The sequence below is a fragment of the Gallus gallus genome, chromosome 10, assembly GCF_016699485.2.
Source record: "Gallus gallus isolate bGalGal1 chromosome 10, bGalGal1.mat.broiler.GRCg7b, whole genome shotgun sequence".
NCBI lineage: Eukaryota > Metazoa > Chordata > Aves > Galliformes > Phasianidae > Gallus > Gallus gallus.
Window position 1 is genome coordinate 3,272,566 of NC_052541.1, and position 19,386 is coordinate 3,291,951.

Genomic DNA, 19,386 nt, shown 5'->3' on the forward strand with positions numbered 1-19,386 from the left:
GGCAAAGCATGACATTATCATTATTTTTCAGCCTCACTATATTTCTAAAAGTTTCCCTCTACGTTTATCATCTTTTTGTTAGAGATCGAGAGGAGAGGTTGGCAGCTCTTACAGCAGCTCAACAAGAAGCCATGGAAGAACTGCAGAAAAAGATTCAGCTGAAGGTAAAAAAAAATATATATATATATATATATAAAATATAAAAATAAAAAAGATACTTCAGTTGAAAAATACATTAAGCAATACAGAAATCCTCTAGAATAACTTCTATGTCTATGTTCTATTTAGTGAAGATATTACAGTACGTTAAAATGTGTCCTGAGTTATCTTTTTTAGACTTCTGCATTAAGAGCGCCTTGCAGTATAACATACATTGCGTAACTTGGAAAGATCTCTTTAGGAACTTGGAAAGAACTGAGCTCTGTTGAGTTACCTGAGTCTCAAAGCTTTGAACAGGAAAACATGTGAACTTGGGCTTTCCCAGAGAAATCAAAGTAATTTTGGATTGAATCATGAGGAAGATCAATATGTGCAAACTCCCGCGCTGTTCAGTAAAGACTCACCAGTCAGTCACACACAGTGCTGTCTAGTGGAGTGAAAGGGATGCTATCAGGAGGGCTGCAGGCTCCTTGATAGGCTCCACTGATTTCATAAACCCAAGGCCTTGTAATTCAGCTAAACTGACTGCCCAGTGGAGGGCAAAGGTGTCAGAGATTTTGAAGAGATCCTCTATTTTTCAAGAGAAGTGGACTTCCAAAATTTTGAGATTTGTAAGGTTCTGCAAAGGGATTTGTTACTTTTGCTTTTTGTTAAATTATGTAGCATTTAAGTACAAATAATCTTTCTCTTTGGTGTTTTTCTTACCTCTAGTATTGTTCTGTGTAACCATAGGTATGTTTACTTGTGTTGTAAAATGCAGCTTTGGCATTAAATAGAGGTTTATACCTCAGCCTCTGATTTTAAATGATAGCTAAGAGTTTGTTCCATTTCCATGCAGGTTAGGTGTGAAGCCCCTTGAAAGAATCCAGGGAGCTGTAACTGCTACTGCAGATACAGCAGAGGTTAAAGTCTCTGTGGTGTGCGGTGACTTCTAATGCCTTACAGTAAAAAAGAAAGTCTTAATTTAACATACATTCATCCTTGCTGTAGAAACTTTGGTAATTCTCAGTATTTCTGTACCATTTATTTCATACCCTTTTTTTTTCCTTTGCTTTTGTTACTTTTGCATTCAGCATGATGAAAGCATTAGGAGGCACATGGAACAGATTGAACAAAGAAAAGAGAAAGCAGCTGAATTAAGTAGTGGAAGACATGCTAATACTGATTATGCACCGAAACTTACACCGTATGAACGCAAAAAACAGTGCTCATTATGCAATGTAATGGTAAGTCAGAGGGGGTGCTGTCAGAGTTGCAAGGCCAGCCTGAGTCCTGCAGCTATGAATGGTGCTTCATTCACAGATAAGAGCATTGTTCGTGTGCTGTGTCCGTGTGCATTTGTCAAGTGCACCTTACTTGAGCTTCTTCTGTCTATAAACAAGGTGGTTTAGGGCAGACTTGAAGTAACTGTAGAATCAGAGGTGTAACAGCATGGACAGTACTCAGTTGTTAGCTCTGCCTTTTATAAAAATAGGGAATCATCAAATGAGGCTAGATAAAACTAGTTATAAAACAAAGAATGTGATTTTTTTTTTACGTAGCTGGTTGCTGAGCTGTGAAAGCCTTCGTATAGGATCCTGCAGATACTTGATTTTAATATGTGTTCAGGGGATGACTGGACAAGTTTCATTGAATTGAAATTCCCTGAAGTTTACTGCCTATGGAGAAAACACAGTGAGCTCAGGAAGTTCTCAAACTCAGTTTAGTTGGAGGCTTTAAGTGTTGAAAAGAATGATCAGTGTTCTTTTACTTTCCATTGAGTATCTACTTCATGGTCATATCAGAAGCCAGGTTCTGGCTTGGCAGACCTTCACTCTCAGCAGGCTCTCCTCTTCTTCTGTGTACCATTCTATGTGTCAGAGGAATGGTAGAGAAGAGGGAGCCATAAAATCACTGAGTAGGAAACAGGAGGTCAGTTCTTCTTGCAAGTCAATGGAAGCAATTATCATTACTGTACCTCCACACCTGTGCAATACCTCTACATCTCAGAATACATCAGTTCTTCACAATAAAATTTTATATGTGTACTGGAAAAACTGATTTTTCTTAAGTTGAGATACAGAGACAATTGGGGACCTGATGTGATAGACACCCATTGCTGAATCTCATGGGTGCTCTTTCTGTTATTTTGATGTATTTCTTGATTCATCTGCGGGCTAAAAAAATAAAAGAAACCCAACAGCATCAAGCCACCACATATACATTCTTTGAAATCTGCTCTGTGTGCTGCATCTTCATGCCAAGTTTTTACAGGTGTCAGCTTTCAAGATGCAGCATTTGTATCACAAAAACTATACTTGTGGTCACATAGGCAGCTATGGCAGCCTTTGAGTAGGAATGAGTTAGCACGAAGAACACTGGGCAGTTTGGGGTTTTGATCAGTAACACAGCTGTGGAAATATTCTGCTGAAACAATAACCTAAAATATTCTTTAGAAATGTTGGGGAAAAAAGCCACCTTTTTTTTCATGATCCCTTAACTTTCTATTAGTGACAGCGTATTGCTCTCTTGTCAGTTAAGTGTTTTCAGGTAATCTTCAGTTGCAGTTAACAGTACATTCCTCTCTATATAGTTACCCTTGTAATGTTAAACGTGTCTGTGTGAAATTGGCAAAAGCACAAATGCTTCTTTTAGTAAAAATAAACGCAATGTTAATGCTGTTTAAAGTAACTGATGTTACTTCATTAGGTGACAGATTCTGAACTTCTGAGAAACTAGCATATGTTATATTAAAATACTGTTATTTATATGTTCAGCCTTGATTATTAAGGGTAAAAAATAACTGATAATTCACTGTCATTGCAGATTTCATCAGAAGTGTACCTTTTTAGCCACATTAAAGGGAAAAAGCACCAACAAGCCGTGAGAGAGAACAGTAGCATACAGGGACGAGAGCTTTCAGATGAAGAAGTGGTATGGTTTTTTTCAGTAACCTTTTCTATTTTAATTTCCTTTTCTTATCCTGAGAAAGTCTTGAAGATTCCTAGAAGTGGAAGGAACCAAAGATACTTGTGTTAGCATGGGAATATTAGTGCCTTTTGAGTACAGTATACTTATGGAAAGGAATGAAAGAAACCAGAGATTCGGATACTTAAGGCAGTTGCTATTTGAAATGAGCTGTGTATAAAAATGTGACTAATTGCTTTCCTACTAATCCAGATGTGTTCTTCTATCACTGTATTTCATGTTCCTTGAGTGTTTTTTTAATTTTCTTTCCTTTTTATACCTTTCCAAACAATAAGCATTCTTCATTGCTCTTATGAAAGTCAACTTCTGCATAAAACAGCTTCCCCACAAGGATCCTTCAAGATATTTAGAGTGGACAAATAAAATTCCCCTTTTATACTCAAATGCTATTTTTAATTATCTCACTTTGGCTTATTAGCAGCTTTGGCAATCCTGTAGTTATTCCTTTATCTCTTGCTTCTCCCAAGTAGCTTTTGATGAAGAGCTGAAGAATCTTGCAGCATTTTTTTGCAGCAGCTTTCCAGCCAAAGCCATTCAGATGTTAGTGCTCAGTAATCCTCATGTTTCTTTCCTGTCTTCTTTCCCATGAGGTTCTTGTTACTGTGGTTATTGGTCAAACTATTCTTTTTACAGCTCATCGTTGTTGCAGGTCCTGTCTCTTTCTAAAAAGAAAGCTTTGGTGAGTTAAGTCATCGAGGTACTCAAATCCCCTTAAGTGTCTGTCACTGGAAAATGCAGCATTTCTGCTGAGTTGCAGTTTGCCCTTTCCAATCTGCAATGAAAGTACGCAGTTTCTTGTCTCTCTTTCTGCTCTCTTACAGTGGCCAGTGGGAGTTATTTGTTTTGAATTTGATTTTTAAATAGCTGGTTTCTCTAGTTCCATATCAAGGAGAAGCCTTCATACTGCATCCAGATACTTAAAAATGCATGTGAGCTGTGAAGCTTCCCAGAATTCCATCACATCACTACGTGCACCAAAGAGTGGGCAGTTTGTAGCACTGAATTTTCATCCATCTTTCTAGCCTTTACTTGCTTCTAGCCACAGCTGATTGGTTCTTGCTGTGCCACTGCCTCAGAGCAATATGGAGGAAAAAAGTGAACTAGATGTTGTTTGGTCTGAGAGCAGTTACACACTGTGCACAACATTTGGTTGGTAGCTTAACACTTGTGTCCTCCAGAAAGGGGGATTGCATTGTAAGCTGTTAAGCTGTTTTTGTGCCCCAGCTGAAGAAAAGAAATTCCACTAGAGGGCACAGATATCTTGGTTTTATTGTGTCCAGCATCATGAGCTTAAATCCCCTGCTTTTCATCAAAACATTGGATTGGAGCGTGAGCTTAAGATCAAGGTCAAATACAAGGGATTTCCTGAGTTAGTCCAGAAGGAAAAGGAGTATTTATTGTAACTGAACAACACAGCAGTTACAAAAGCAGATCGAAGTATTCTTAATTGGGGTGACGTGTAATATTTGACGTATTGGCAATTTAACAGTACATTATACTACAGTATTTTTATCTGTATTTAAAATAGTCTGAGTATAACATTCTAAGCTGTGCTATTGTAATCTGAAGTTTCCTTGGCCTGAGGCCCCAGTCCAGTTTTCTCTTTTCAGAGAGCAGCAGTAGATACATGTACTGGATGCATGGTTACTGTAAAGTAGAAATACCTCTTCATGTATGAAGGCAGTCTACTTTGTGTACCTTTCTATTCATGGTGGGCAGTTAATGCCAAACCTTGCCTTACCCCACAAGAAAAGCATTCAGGAACTTCAGGTAAGTTCTGGAGTACCTGAGAACAGATGTGCAGAATGTCATGTAGAAGTAAAGCTGTAGTCCAGTGAAGCACTGCAGTATCCGTAGTTATTCATCACTGTTTTCAGTTTTTAATCAGCAAAGATATCTGCAGTGAGAACACACTTGTACTACTTAAAGTTATTGCTTGTCATCTGTGATGCCTTTGGATTATATACATCTTGTCTGCGACCCTTCTCCTTTGACGTAAAAGATTTTATTTATATCACCTCTGACCTAATGAAATTTCACCTTTAACCTTATGCACTTGACACCTCAGATAAGTTACTCTCGATCTTTGACTCATTTTGTTTTAAGCTTGTTAAGTGTAATAGGTAGCTGCCTGGAAAGAACTCTTTTTTAATTGCAATCTGGCCATAGAATTTCTTTGTTATTAATTGAGAAATCACAGAAGGAATTTAACTGTATTTGTTTTGTCCTTATCAGCATCATAGAAGGTAAGGCTTAAATAGGTCCTTTAGTCCTCGTAAGGTAAGTGTGTGTTGTGTAATATGTTTTCATACAGTGAGGATGTGCTTTTTAGTTGATTTGACTGTAAGCAAGAAGTTAGGAGCTGTGTCACATAAGCACTGACGCTGATTTCTCTGGGCTGGCTGCACGCTGGTTGGTTGATCTCACCAGATATAAGAGGAAATAATTGCTCTAGATTTTGCACTGATATCTGTAGGTTCTTTGACAGCTTCAGAGAAAAGCAGACTTTGAACTGTAGCATTTTTCCATTAGTTTGGAATTAAGCATATATTGTGCAGTTGCTGACAGGTAGTATTGGACTTTTAAGAAGATGAATTCACTTGTAAATGTGATTATGTGGTGAAACTTGGAAAGAAAATAGTTCTCTTATGAATAGAGGTACTAAAAACATGCAGTTATTTTTGGGATGGTATGACAGCTTTGTTTCATCTCCACCTTTTGGATTTCCCTTTTAGGGGGATTCATCAGCAGCAGTCTGAAGCTGAAAAGTGTGTGGATTCCTCTTAGAGTGAATTTCTGTTGCTTTTGAAACTCTGGTTATCATATGAAAGCAAATGGAGCTCTGTTCACTTTTTTTTTTTGCTTCTTTTTAACTCCTCTTCTGTTCAGTCTCTTATGAATACATTCAGCAGCATAGATGGCAAAGCTCTTCCAATAGGGTGGGTTTTGTCTTTCCTTTGTCACGTTTCTGAAAAGTGCAATGGTATCCTTGTCCCATGCTGGTTCACTGGGGTCTTCAGTGCATTAACAGTATCCTGCCTGTGTTCTGTCCCTATGGAGAAGTTCCCTGCTGAAGTGCAGTTTTTCTTCCACCAAGCTTACAGCTTTACCTTCTTTCTATGTTGCTATTTTCTGTGCTATTGATTTCCCGTCTCCTGCCTTAATATTCATATTACTTTCAGTTCAGCAAAACAGGTAAACGAAGCATGCCATTTGGTTCCAATGTCACTGGAACCGATTAGTCAGCTTGAAGTTATGACTTCTTTTGCTGAATCAGAGCGGATGTGCTACAAAGGACTTTTCATATAGAGTCCACTAACATGACCAGAACAGTGCCCATGCAAATGCCCTAAGGCCGGGGCAGCATATGGTGATCTCATTAGGCTGAGGGCTCTACAGGGACTTTTCCTCCCACCTGTAGCTCTGGGGGTATTTGTTTTTGTTCCCCTGCTTTCTATTGTTTTCTTGTTCATCTTGTCTGTCCTCATTTGCTTTGAGAATTATACATTATAATCCTAGCTTCCTTCTTTGGACTTGATGTCCCATCTCATATGGCATTTCAAATAGCGTGGAATAAAGGGATGTGTGGAGTATAAACCGTGTAATTCCATGCCATCTATGAATGCTTCTAGTCCATGAAAGGTACTCCTGAAAAAACATATGAAATGAGTACCTTGGCAGGAGAGGAAGTTGGTTAATATACATTATAGCACGTACTCACGTGTTCCAAAAAAGATGGAATATTAACAGCCCTTTGTTTGCAAATGTGAAGAATATGGTTTTTTAATCAGAGAAGGAAACAGACTTCGGTCATAATCTAAATGAAATAATTTCTCAGGGTATATTTAGTTCAAATGTGAACACAATCTGGTGATGGAGAGAAGCAGTTCCTGTTGTCTGAAGACTGAACTGTGTTAAAATGTGAGGATTTATAGAAAGACATGGTTGATTGAGCCCACCCACATTCCTTCTATGAAAAAATCAGATGGACAACCAATAGCTTGCTCTATCGTGTGGGTTGTCAAGTTGGCTGGGGTTGCAGTGCAAGCACTTCTGGTGCAAGTCTAGATTGTAGAGGGGTCTGATTTACAACGTGCATAGTGGTGCTGGCAAGTTCCCCTGGTACAGACGCTCTTACCCTGGCAAGATTGCTCTTTTGCCAGGATGTGGTGAGGGGCTGCCTGGAAAAGCAGAGCTGTGCTGCTGCAAATTCTGTTCTGGCCTTGTAAGGTTTATAGCCTGCACAGCACGCAGGAGAAGCTGATGTTCGTAGGAGTTGTAATTCCTAAAGGCTTTGTAGGAGTGGTGGTTGCTTTCCTTTAAAAAGTCAAACCGCTTTCTCAAAATTCCATGCTGTTTCCATTCAGTTTTACTGAAGAAAGTAATGAGGGAAAGAGGTGTGGCAATGTTTGCATACCTGACACATTCTCTTTTTCTTCTGTATCTACAAGTTTTCTTGTTCAGAGAGTTGGTGATGCCTGTGTTTTACTGTTTATCACTTGTGAACATTGCTATGCAAGGAAGCAGTCTTGATTCAGACCTCATGTTCTGTAGCACTTATATTGTTTCTGGTAGGTACAGTTTGGTCAGTATTCCTGTTTCTTTTACCCCCACAGAATATAGATTCCATTGTATATTCACTTTTTTGGCATCTGATTATACTTATCCAACTAGCATTTACTATTTAACTTTCTCTTGTTTCATTTGAAAGGGTAAAGTTTTGCATAGCTATGGTGCTTTGTGTTATGTTAAATGTAAGGCTACTTAGACTGAACTGCTGGGGAACAGTGCTCTGCAAGAGGTATTTGTAATCACATATGCTAGAGAATAGCAGCAGGTGTGAGCTTTGACCAGCTCCATGCACAGGGTGCTGTTGCATTTAGCTCAGACAAGATATTTGCAGCCTGGTTGGGTAGTTGGCAACCTTGCACATAGCAGGGGGGTTGAAACTCAATGATCACTATGGTCCTTTCAACCCAGTCCATTCTATGATTTGCAAAGCTGCACTGATGGTAGCCCATCTTTCTTCTCTGCTTCTCAGTTCTTTTCTGTCCTCCCAAGGAAGGGAGGATTTTTTTAGAGGGCTCTGTGTAGCACAGGAATGGAATTAGGCCAAGCATCTGTGGTCCACTTCTGTGGATGTTTCATACCTGTTGCCTACCTGGAATCCTTTCAGCACAGGAACTGCTTGCCTTTGTCGTTCTGCTGTGAATGCACTGCCTGCAAGAAGTGATCAAAAACCATCCCGCAGTTGTGAGGTTCAATCCAAAATGCAGCTTGCAGAACATCTCTCAGTACTGTGTGGATCAATTATATTTTTTTGTTGTTTGTGCAGCAACAGCTTCTTACATTTAATATATTATAAAGCAGTACTTTTCTTGGCCAAAATGTGATTAATTGCTTACTGGCTGTATCTTTATCTGTTGTAGGTAATGGCCAACCTCTGCACCTTTCCTCCTTTTGGCTTTCATATCTCTTGATATCTTTGATATCAAACGTTCACAGCCAGCAAGAAAAGCTACCACTGTCAGGGCTGGCTGTACTCGCGTTTCCCCCTTTCTCATGCTTGCCCTTGCAGCCCATTGACAATGTCAGTGCCTTCCAGCTTTTCTCCCCGGTCTGCAGTGGAAGAAACAGCTTTCCTTTGCCTTCTGCTCCTGCAGTTTGGAGTGATGAGTAGAAAAGGAAATGACATTAAAAGTCACAAGGAATATCTGAACCTACTATTCAGAACATTGTTTGCCATATATCTTCGTGGCAGGCCTGTCGTGCCATTGAATTTATGGGCAAGGAAGGTGGCTGAAAGCACAGTCAGTATTTGCAGTGAAAATACTATTTAGTTTGTACGTGCTTAAAAAAAAAACAGTCCCTCATTGAGAGGGGGAAAAACACTTCAAGAAGTGAATGAAAAAATGCACTGAGAGGTCAGTCTTCAGTTTTGAATGTAGAATTAACCGTTGTTAGTGGTCTGTATCTCCTGAAGTATATTCTAATGTAAAAATGGACTTGGTATTTAAAATAGTGATTTTGAGAAAATAATATTTCAGTATCTGTTATTTGTATAACACATTTCGTCACATACAAAGTATTTGTTGTTATTCTTATTAATGATAGCAGGTAAATAACTTTATCTTGAATCTTCCCTATATTTTGAGGTGTCGTGGCTCATGGTTTCGTAACAATATTGGATCTCTAACGTAGGATTCAGAATTAATGACCGTTTGTGTTTCAGGCTCATTGGCTATAACGTTGAAGACTGAATTCTACACTTGATACAGTCTATTTGGGCATCTGTTTTCCATATTAAATACTGTCCTAAGCTGCGAGGGGAAAAATCAGAATACTGAGGAGTTTTGTTGAAGCACGTAATAAAATCATGAATGAATGTTCCTGTGGTAATATGATTTAGAATTGAACCTTAAAAATCTTCTCACAGTTTGGCAAGCATGTCCTTTAAGTGGTAACATACAAGTGAGAAACTGTAATTCCTGACCTTGGTAATAAATATCAAAAGCCTTTTTTTAATTATATCCTGCCATTACAGAATATTGCTTATTTTGAAACGAGTATAGGTACTCTGTGTATATCCAAAGCCCACACATCTGGGCTTCAGCAGAGTTGCCTATTGATTTGCTAGAATATATGCCTTATCTATCTTATATTTATACAAAATAGTTTGCTATTGACTTCTTAAATAAAAGAAGTGGCAAATGAATAACATCTTTTCTGATGCGATATAAGTCACTGCAAGTCGTTCTTTGTCTTCCTCATCTCTATTATTTTAATCTTGATAGGAAAGTAAAAACAAGTGCTGGGAGATTCCAAGGATTGAGTTTCAACAAATAGCTAGCGTCAGATATTTCTCAAGCTGCCTTGGTCTGCAGAAATGGGTTAGGAAACTTAGAAGAATGCCTTTTCTTTCCAAACTTGGAGATTCAAGGTTGGAAAGAATACAACAATAATAAGAATAACCATTCTTGGGGCATTCTGTCACTTCTGTTTCCGTCAGAAATGCAGAAGGGAACGGGAATGGAGAATCTGAGCTTTTCTGTCTGTTACAGGATGGTCATTTTGGCTCAGTGTTTTGGATGAAGGTCCAATAGCCAAAAGCTTTCTGCTTGCATGAATTGGGTAGCTTACACAGAATGGCAGCACAGCTAGTGGAGCGCTGCATCTTGTGCTTTGTGAGGTGTACTATAGATTGGAAATGTCAGGCCTTCACATGCCCATTGCTGTGCATTAGGATTGAACTCAGTGCTGGTTTGTGGCAGCTCAGGTCCCTTCTGAGCTTACAGAAACCAGGAGAAAGAGGTTGATATACTGCCTGATGATCCTGGCAGCTCCTGCTTGGCTTCCGAGGGAAGGATTTCCAGGGCCTTCTTTCCTGGCTGCTCCTGCTATGTATTATAAATGTATAATAAAGTGCTTCATGAAAGCTACTGTGGATTGATATGCGCTTGAGAACACAGGATCTTAACTTTTGACTGCCCCACGGCAACAAATGCCAGGTTGTTGTTTTTTTTCTCAGCTTGAGCGAATACAGATGCTTTTCTGCTATGTTGTTCTTCCTATGCGGTCTTGCCCCAGGCAGAATTCATAACAAGACAACGCTCCTTTAAAGAGAAAGGAAATGGAAGTAAGTACTGGTGTTGCATTCTGTCCTGATTTTAGAATGAGGAAACTCTGTTAGGAATCATTTCTTTTGGCAAATCTTCCATCACAACTTAAGAGTGCTATTATAAATGTTTCTGAAGGTCATATTTTGGTTTTTCTCCTGTTCTTCAAGACTTTACCTCTAATTCAAATATACCAATGTAAGATGGGTTTGTTAGGAAGTGTTTGTTAGGAAGTGTCTTTTGCATTCTGTCAGTTTGATATCTTTTAATGAAAACTGTGCCCTATCGTTTCTGAATACCTCAGTGGTGTTTGTGTTCATCTTGTCCTTGAGCTGAGAGCAGTTGTGTTGGTTTTTTTTCTTGTAATGAATTATATTGTAATCTATTGACACTGGGATATTTCTCACATATAGAACTTACACACTTCAAGTTAAATTCTACATTAAAGTATACAGCTTCAGAGTAGTGCTTGGACTTGGCATGTCTTGTGCAACCACAAAACAAAATGTGGTCATGTCACAAGAAGGCTTGCAGTCAGTAGGTGAAACGAAATGGACCCAGATGAATACAGGGACATGAGAGAAGATGGTCTGTTGATTGTCAGTAACTAGCTTTGGGCTTTTTTGGAAAGGGAACGGGAGTATGTGCAGGGAATGTGACTGAGGAATTTTAAGTAAGAATTTGAAAGAAAAAGTTGGGCAGACTTTGCAGGCTTTTGAGAAACTCCAGGTGTGCGAGGGAGAAGGAGGAGGCAGAAGAGTGCTCACTGGAGGACATGAGGTGGCAGTAATAGATACAAGCACTGTAGATCAATTAGATGTTTTTATGAGTAGCCTTTCATGTGCAGGGATGGGATTGGGTTTAGGCTTTAGAAAATGAATAGTAGCTTGTGTCTGGTACAGAGATCCAAAAGCATCAAAGAGTTTGAGTAGGAAAACTTCTGTGATGCTGTGTTCTGATTTGACAAATAACTGTGTGACGTTTCTTCTGCCCAGATCAGGTATGTGGATGTTGCTGCTGTAATAAGGACATGGACAGAAGTATTGGCTATGTGAATGGGTACTGCATGAAGAGGAAATCAGGAAGTTTCTTCCCTTGCTGTTCTATTTTCTCTAGGCCACCAAAGCTCCAAATCCTATTTATGGCATGGTTTCCCTAGTCGGGTTTAAAGTGCACTGTACTCAAGTGTGTCACCTCTCACCATTTCGTAGATTCAGTACATAGTTAACAGAAAATGTTGCAGTTACCTTTATTTTAGAATCAGAAAAATGTAGTTCAGATAATGTGGTGGTAATCCCTGTGATATAGGCATGTCATAAAAGATAGACTTAATTTGGTGTATAGAGGAAAACTTAGTTATAAGAAGTGCTTTGTCAACTGAAACTATCAATTTCAAGATAAAAAGAGAACTGAGTAGTTTTCCCTGTTTCAGGTAGTTGAATGGGACAGTGCAATGACCAGCAAGAACGTGACTTCATGGGTGACCTTATGAGTTTTAGTTATACTGGTTTTGACAACTCAGTTTCTCATAGAGTTGGTAGTTGAGGTCCATCTGTTGCATGTGGAATGTTTCAGGATTCTCATTGAGCAGAAGTCAAAACTACCAATGCAGGAGAAAGAGGAAAAGCAAAGACTCCTTTTGTAAATCTTATTTTGTCATCTGCTGTGTTGAGGCTGCACACGTTTAATGTCAGTTCATATCACCTTTCTTGTAAATGAAGTAGTGACATTTTATACAGGAAATGTTTTTGATTGTTTTTAAATGCTCTTCAGTGTTACATTAAAAATACTAGAGGTGTGTGAAACTCAAGTTTAAAATGACATTCTTAAATGATGTCATGTGTATATACAGAATACCATTAAATATCAAGTTGTTTACATTAACCATCTTATGTTTCATAGGCTTTCTCAGCTACAGATATTCTTCCCCTGAGAAACAGGTGCCGTATACCCAGGGATTTTTTTTATATGAGCTTTTATTGAGATGAATGCATGTAAATAACACTGGAGGGACAGCAGTAGTATTTCTATTCTACTGCATTATTGAGCTGTTGCCATACAAGAATGCATAGAGGAATGTGTGCAGATGATCATGAAGGAATATATCTACATTCAGTTCCCGTTTTCCTATTTTGCAGCTGTATGTTGCAGTGTACAGCTTTAACTGCTCTTTGTGGTATAGGTTCTACCACTTTCATGGAAGTTAATACCTTGTTTTTCCATATAAATGATCTTAATTGTGCGAATTAGAGCATGGGTTATCAAGAATGAAAAATGATGGCAGAAATCTGATGCTTAATGACCATCACAGCTGGCTTTATTGTAATCCTGGGATTAAAAAAAAGTGTTAATGTCTTTGCTGGTTTAGTCCTATATTCTACATTACTCTTAAAAACTAAGCTTTTGAGAATGTGCTCAACTGGAATTGAGGTTGCTGGTGTAGAAACTGAAAAACCACAATGAAAGTAACATTTTTGGTAGGTAAGAGTACAGATCTTAATAGCAAGCTTTCACTAGTGTATTGCCTTCACTTAATGCTTTGCATTTACAATGGCCTGAGTCTCCAGAGCTTTGATGGCTTGTTAGTATCTGAGGGTGTGGAGTAATCCTCTGTCAGAACACGCTCGGTGTAGTGCAGAATCAGGTCAGTAATGTCTTCACTCTGGCGTGAAACCAAACCCCAGATTGCATCTATGGAGAGGGTAAGTGAGTCTTAATGTGTTTAGCCTTGACTTGTATAGTAATAATTGTAAAAACAAAAAATTAAAGAGGCTTTCAGGTAGAAGTGAATGGATTACCCAGTTACTCTGCATTGCCTTTATTGGAAATGAGGGAAAGAAACTGAAATTTGGTGATGAAATAGTTGCTTAAATAAGTCAGGAGTTGAAATGTTTGCTGTTCAGGCAGCATGTTGGCTTGACTCACTTTGATACTCTTACAGCAATTACTTTTTTGGTATGTTAACCTTTCTAATCAATGGTTGCGTGAGTAAAATTACTTAAGAACTTAATTATTTGAAGGATTGGACAGAGTTCTTCAGCATGGCTCAGTGGATGAAAAGCCATTGGGTTGTGTGGGTTTTTTTTTCAGGTAGCTGTTAGGAGCTTAATAATCCATAGGATTAAACATTTCTGCACTGCTCTGAAGCACGCTGTTGGCAGCAGCCATCTTTCCAGACTTAAATAGTCACTGGATACTGAGCTTTTAGTTATTGTTTCACACCTGAGCAGTGATCTGCCTGCAGTGATGCTCCTGCTCTTTGATCTGCGTGTTCAGAAAGTGATGGCTTTTGTGACACAAGATGTTAATACTCCAGTCTTACTTGAATGAGCTGTGACTACGAAGTCTGATATTAATCCCAACTGCCACACTTGAAAGCTGAGAACTCTGAGAAATAACCTTACAAAAGTGCTTGAGTTCACCTGAACAAAACTGTTTGCAGCCATCCTTCATGCCATTGACAGCCGGACCTGTTCTGGCCCCCACAGGTTGACGAATGAATGTGCTTGTTGAACCCTGCAGTTCCCATTAAGCCTTCTGTTAAGCCCCAGACTGGAGGCAGACTGGTGAAAAGAGCAGAGTGTCTGCAGAGGGGGCACCATTCTTTGTCCCTCTCCTCATTGCTACCTGTCCAAAGTTGGGTGGTGGCTTTGCTGTTGCCCTCGTGTAGCACGAGGATGGCGGGTTGACTGCACCTGAATGAAGATGATGTGCCCCATTTCTAATATGGTGTCCATTTCAAAGGACACTTCCTTCCTTTTGCTCTTGCTGTCACTTTGAAGGATATAGCGAATAGTTTGAAAGTCTAATGGAAGCAAGAAAAAAAAGTTTCACTGTTGAATAAGGATGTAGAGCATTTCTTCAAATAGTGGTCCTTGATAATTTTTTTTTTAGTCCTTGATACTTTTTCTCAGTCCTTAATATCACTCATAGGATGTGATGTGCCTAAACTAATAGGAAATAACAGTGCAAAGGGATGCTAGTTTAGAGGTGTATGCATCAATCCAATCAGATAATCCTTATTAAGATAAGGGAGCACCCCCCAGATGCCTACAGCTAAGTACCCTGAAGATTGGTAGCTTGCTCTGAGAAGAGAGTCCTTTTATTTTCTGAACACTGAAAAACTGGAAGCCATTGATTCCCTCTGGAGTTTGAGCCTTATGACAAAAGAGAATTAAGGGAAAGGCCAGCGATTGCTATTTGAGTAGATGCTGAGGGATGTTTCTCTGAGAGGAGGCAAAAATGAGCTGGAGTTTCGTAGCCAGCCCAGGGCTGGTTGGTGTTGTATGCTGCTCTGAATTGGTTTCAAACTGACCCATCGGATGCTGGCTTGTTTTACTCTTGTACTGCTGAATCATGCACTAAGGGGACAGGCAGCCTTCTGAAGTACCTTAAGAGTTTTTCTCTAAGGACTTCCTGCTAAAATTTAATTCATATTATTAGTGGGGAGGCAATATTTGATCTGAGTACTGAGAAGCATGCTTGTAGAAGGTGCTCAGCTTGCTGTCACGTATAACTAAAACAGTTTCAGTTCACTTGAACGGTATATTGAGGAAGAATGCTCACATATGCTGGGAGCCAGGCAGGGAAGGCAGTGTAGCCAAGTTAAAGGCACTGGCATTTTCAGAAATGGCTTAGGTCTTTGTGTTTGATTTCTTACGTGTGATATTAATTCAGCATTCACTTTACGCTGGTATGATTTCAGGTAGAAATTTCTATTACTATTTTGACTAAGTATGTGTTGCTAAACTATATCACGTTCTAATACTTTACAAATACCAAATGGTCTTTTTGCAGGAAGTTTCATTAAGATTTATCTTGTTTTGAAGAGGCATAACATCTTCCTGAATCCCTGCAAGAATGAGTGAGAAAACATACAGGTTTTCTGCAAAATGTTGTTTTTAGATTTGTTACACTTCACCTTTTTAATAGAATTTAAAGAATATGTAATAAAGAAAGAGGAATAACAGCTTCTCATCATGGCACTAGTCATTTTGACAGATAAATCATCCTAATAAGTAGTGGTGACTCATACTTCGTAATGTGTTCAGTGTTCTATTGGAAAACAAACATAAGGCTCCCTATATTAAAAATGTAGCAAGTATACTCTAATAACTGGCATTAAACTATTTGCTTATTGTTATTTGTAAAAATGAACCTGATATAAATTTGTGGCTTGAGAGAACTGAGCAAAGCAGTGTGCACAGCAGGCATTCCCACGTTCCTTCTTGGGTAGCGTGTCTGTGCAAATTATGGACAGCTTTGAGGGAACGACCTTTTAAGTTATTCATCTCTAAATGATAAATACTTATTTAAAATGCATATTTTGAACTGCATCGAGGTTGATCTAGTATGGGAGGAAACAGTTGTTTTAATAACATCTTCTTTAAAAGCTCAGAACAGAATGTGTGCTTAAAATGCATCGCAGCATCGTATGCTGTGATGATAGGGACCTCTCTTGAGTGTCTTTAAGTAAAACCTGGACTGTAATTAAAACTTATCTTCAGTGGACAACTGAGTTTTTACCTATACTTTAAGTGTAAATCTGTTAATGAGAGAGGAAAAGTGATGGTATTTCATTTAATGCAGTGAATTACATTGCTAGAGCTGGGCATTGGTTTTCACATAGCTGTAAAAGGCAACTCAGAGGAGGAAGGGGATGTTGACTTGGAGTTCACATGTTATGTAACTGTTTCTTGAGCATGAGGAACATCATGTATTCTCCTTTACTACTTCTAATAATTATTCTTTCATTTCTCTTTATAATAGCCATGATGTGCTGTCTCTGGTGTGAGATAATCTATTTCCTGGTGGTTGAATCCTTTGTGTTTTCTGAACTGCGTGTTAGAGGAAAGGAGCAAAAGTAGAATAGAAAAAAGAGTGAGTTCCAGGACTGAGGCGCACAAGCTGCTGGAGGGAAAAAATAACAATAAAAAAAATGATACTCCATTCTAACCCACACAATAAGTGCTCTTGGAAACCTCTTAGAGTATCTAACAACTTCATCTGGTCCTGAGTTGTCTAATTTTGTGTCAGAATGCACATTAGTTATGTAATGAACTAGTAGCATCTTGTCTCTTACTGTTTGCACGATAAATTGTTTAGCTCTGTAAAACCCTTAGTGACCTCTTAAGCATGTGGGACTTTTCCTAGCAGTAGAGACTTTTCCTTTGAATGATAGCTTCACGTTTACTTTGCCTGTTACTTTCACTTTTCAGTAAGTGAGGGGCACTGTCAGTTAACTGGTAGTTACAACTTCAATCGTGCTGTAAGATACATAGGTTGCTCCAATAGTAATGTCTCCCACTTATTGCAGTGGAAACTTCCACAGATGGAGCGCAATGGCATTGCTTCATAAAGCAAATTCGCAGCTGCAAAATACTTATTTTCAACATAGGCATCACTGTTAGCTCTGTGTTTTTTGCCAGCTATGAACAAGAGCCTTGCATACCTTGCTCGTGAAAATCTGCATAGCCATCTGGAACATGCCTTGTCTTTCACGTCACTGTCACCATTGCTGTTTGCTCTTCATAAACGTTCAGCAAATGTCATTGAATGGTAACGGGTACCATTTTTTTTCCTATATGGAGGAATTCAGTGACACCCCTTTGCTTCATCCACCCTTCCATGTCCAATGCCATTCTGTCAGAGTACCCCACTGCTGCCATCTGTCACACAGCAGCAATGTGTAACAAAGCAATGCCATGAAGGTTCAACCTCTACTGCCATACCACCAACATCTGCCTCTAACATTGTGGGCCAGTGTACTAAACCAGGAGGCATTACTTTCGGAGCAGCCCACATACTTACAAAATAAAACAGTAGCAGCATATAGAAGTTAGATGTTGTTTTATTTGAATAGGTGTGAATGAAGAGTTGAAGAAAGTAATTTATTGGCTGGCTTTTCTTACCCTGTTTTTCTCCATATAAAGAGTTTAGTCTTGGAGAATATATAACTAAGAGTGAGATAAATGTACATTTTCCAGTTCATCATTTTGTTCTTAAGCCCCACTTCCTCCATGGTCTTTTAGGTGTGTTCACTCCATTTTTTTCTGTGGTCAGCTAGTAATTTTTTCAAGTGTATTTATTCTTGTTATTTTTCTACAGTATAAGTAGAGGGAATGTAGCTAATATTTAAACCAACATTTATTTTAAAAACTTTATTTGTTTTCCTAGCATTTTTAAAATATTTTCCACTGTGGTTTTCTGGGCAGATAATGTGTAAGTTGAGTAATACACAGTAAGGTGAAATATTATTTCAATACTTTCTGCAGGAGCACCTGTCGTTAAAAAAGTACATTGTGGACATTGTGGTTGAGACTTCTGTTCCTGTGGAGCCATTAAAAGATGGGGAGGAGAAGCAAAAAACTAAAAAGAAAGCCAAGAAGTTAAAAGCACGGATGAACTCCAGGTAGTGTACAGGTTTGGTTTGTTTGGGGTTGGTTTTGTTTGTTTGCTTGTTTTAAATTTTGTTCTGAACTTTACTTTTTGCCCTTTACTATGAGTGCTGTGGAAGGCTGAAACCAAATTTAAATTATTTGCTTTGAGTGTGTCCTGAAAATAATACTGATGAGCCTAATTTATGGCCACTTTCTCTGATTGAGAAAGAAAACTGAATATCGATCTGGAGCCCTTGGTTTCACCTGTTAAGAGCTTTTCTCATAATTGGATGCCAGTGCCCTGCCAAAACTGTAGCCTTTTCTAGCATACAATAGCATGTTTAAATTTGTGTAAACCTTGCCTATTTTTCTTTCAGGGTATTGATTTTTAAATGAAGTATCAAAGAAAATCAATAGTAATCAACAAATAGAAGTCAGCCTGCTGTGGTGTCAAATCTCCTGACTAAATTTAATCATTTTTTTTGTTGCCTGTCACAACAAAAAGAAAGATTAAAATATCTCAAAATGGAAAGTGAGTTGTTAAATGTGCAATTTGTTATTAGCTGAAAAAGTGACATCTCCAAATCGGTGAGATACACAAGATGGCATTATAACATGAACCACAGCATCAGTCCTGATAGCTGAATAGATCCTGGCTGAAGCTGATACTTAAACGTAAAAATACATTATAACATTATCTCTTAAAAAATACTTCTCAGATGGTGAAATAAACTGTTTTCTTTGCCTTCTTTTTAATTAAAGAAGGACTGCAGGTTAGAGGAAAAACAGCTGGCTATGTTTTTACATCCACAGTGAAAATGAGATTTTGTATTAGCTTATAACTTAATAGTAACATCACATTAGTCTTCAAAAAGACAATTTTGCATTTTTTTAATCATTTTTTCTTGTTCCATGGATGAGCAAATCCACTGTCTGAGCATTACATAGGAGGACACTGGTGAAACTGGGTAACCCATTCTCCCAGGCTTCTGATTGCTCAGGATGGATTTTTGTTCGTGTTACCTGTTGAATTACTGCAGTTACTGGGTCCGATATTAATCCTGTCTCAAGAGCTCCTTCTGCTGAATTTAGTCTGAGGTTGGTCAGAGCTAAGGGTATTATGTGGAATAATCACTTGTCGTGGGCACTAATTGGTGAAAAGGTTTTTCAGAACACTTTGAATTCTGGTGTTTCAGACTGGGTGAGTCAGCATAGCTGTCATTGGGAATTCTAATTAAAGCAGACCGATGGGAGCATCATTTCAC

At 38.6% G+C, this 19,386-nt stretch overlaps 1 protein-coding gene across 6 annotated transcripts in view; it reads left to right on the plus strand.

Moving 5' to 3' along the window:
* SCAPER (S-phase cyclin A associated protein in the ER) overlaps positions 1-19,386 on the plus strand; it is a 142,287-nt gene that overhangs the window by 43,447 nt on the left and 79,454 nt on the right. For all 6 annotated transcript variants that reach the window (XM_040706979.2, XM_025154119.3, XM_040706980.2 and 3 more), the window contains exons 18-21: positions 83-164; positions 1,233-1,385; positions 2,965-3,072; positions 18,017-18,153. In XM_040706979.2, coding sequence (XP_040562913.1) covers positions 83-164; positions 1,233-1,385; positions 2,965-3,072; positions 18,017-18,153 — 480 coding nt within the window. The remainder of the gene's footprint in view (positions 1-82; positions 165-1,232; positions 1,386-2,964; positions 3,073-18,016; positions 18,154-19,386) is intronic.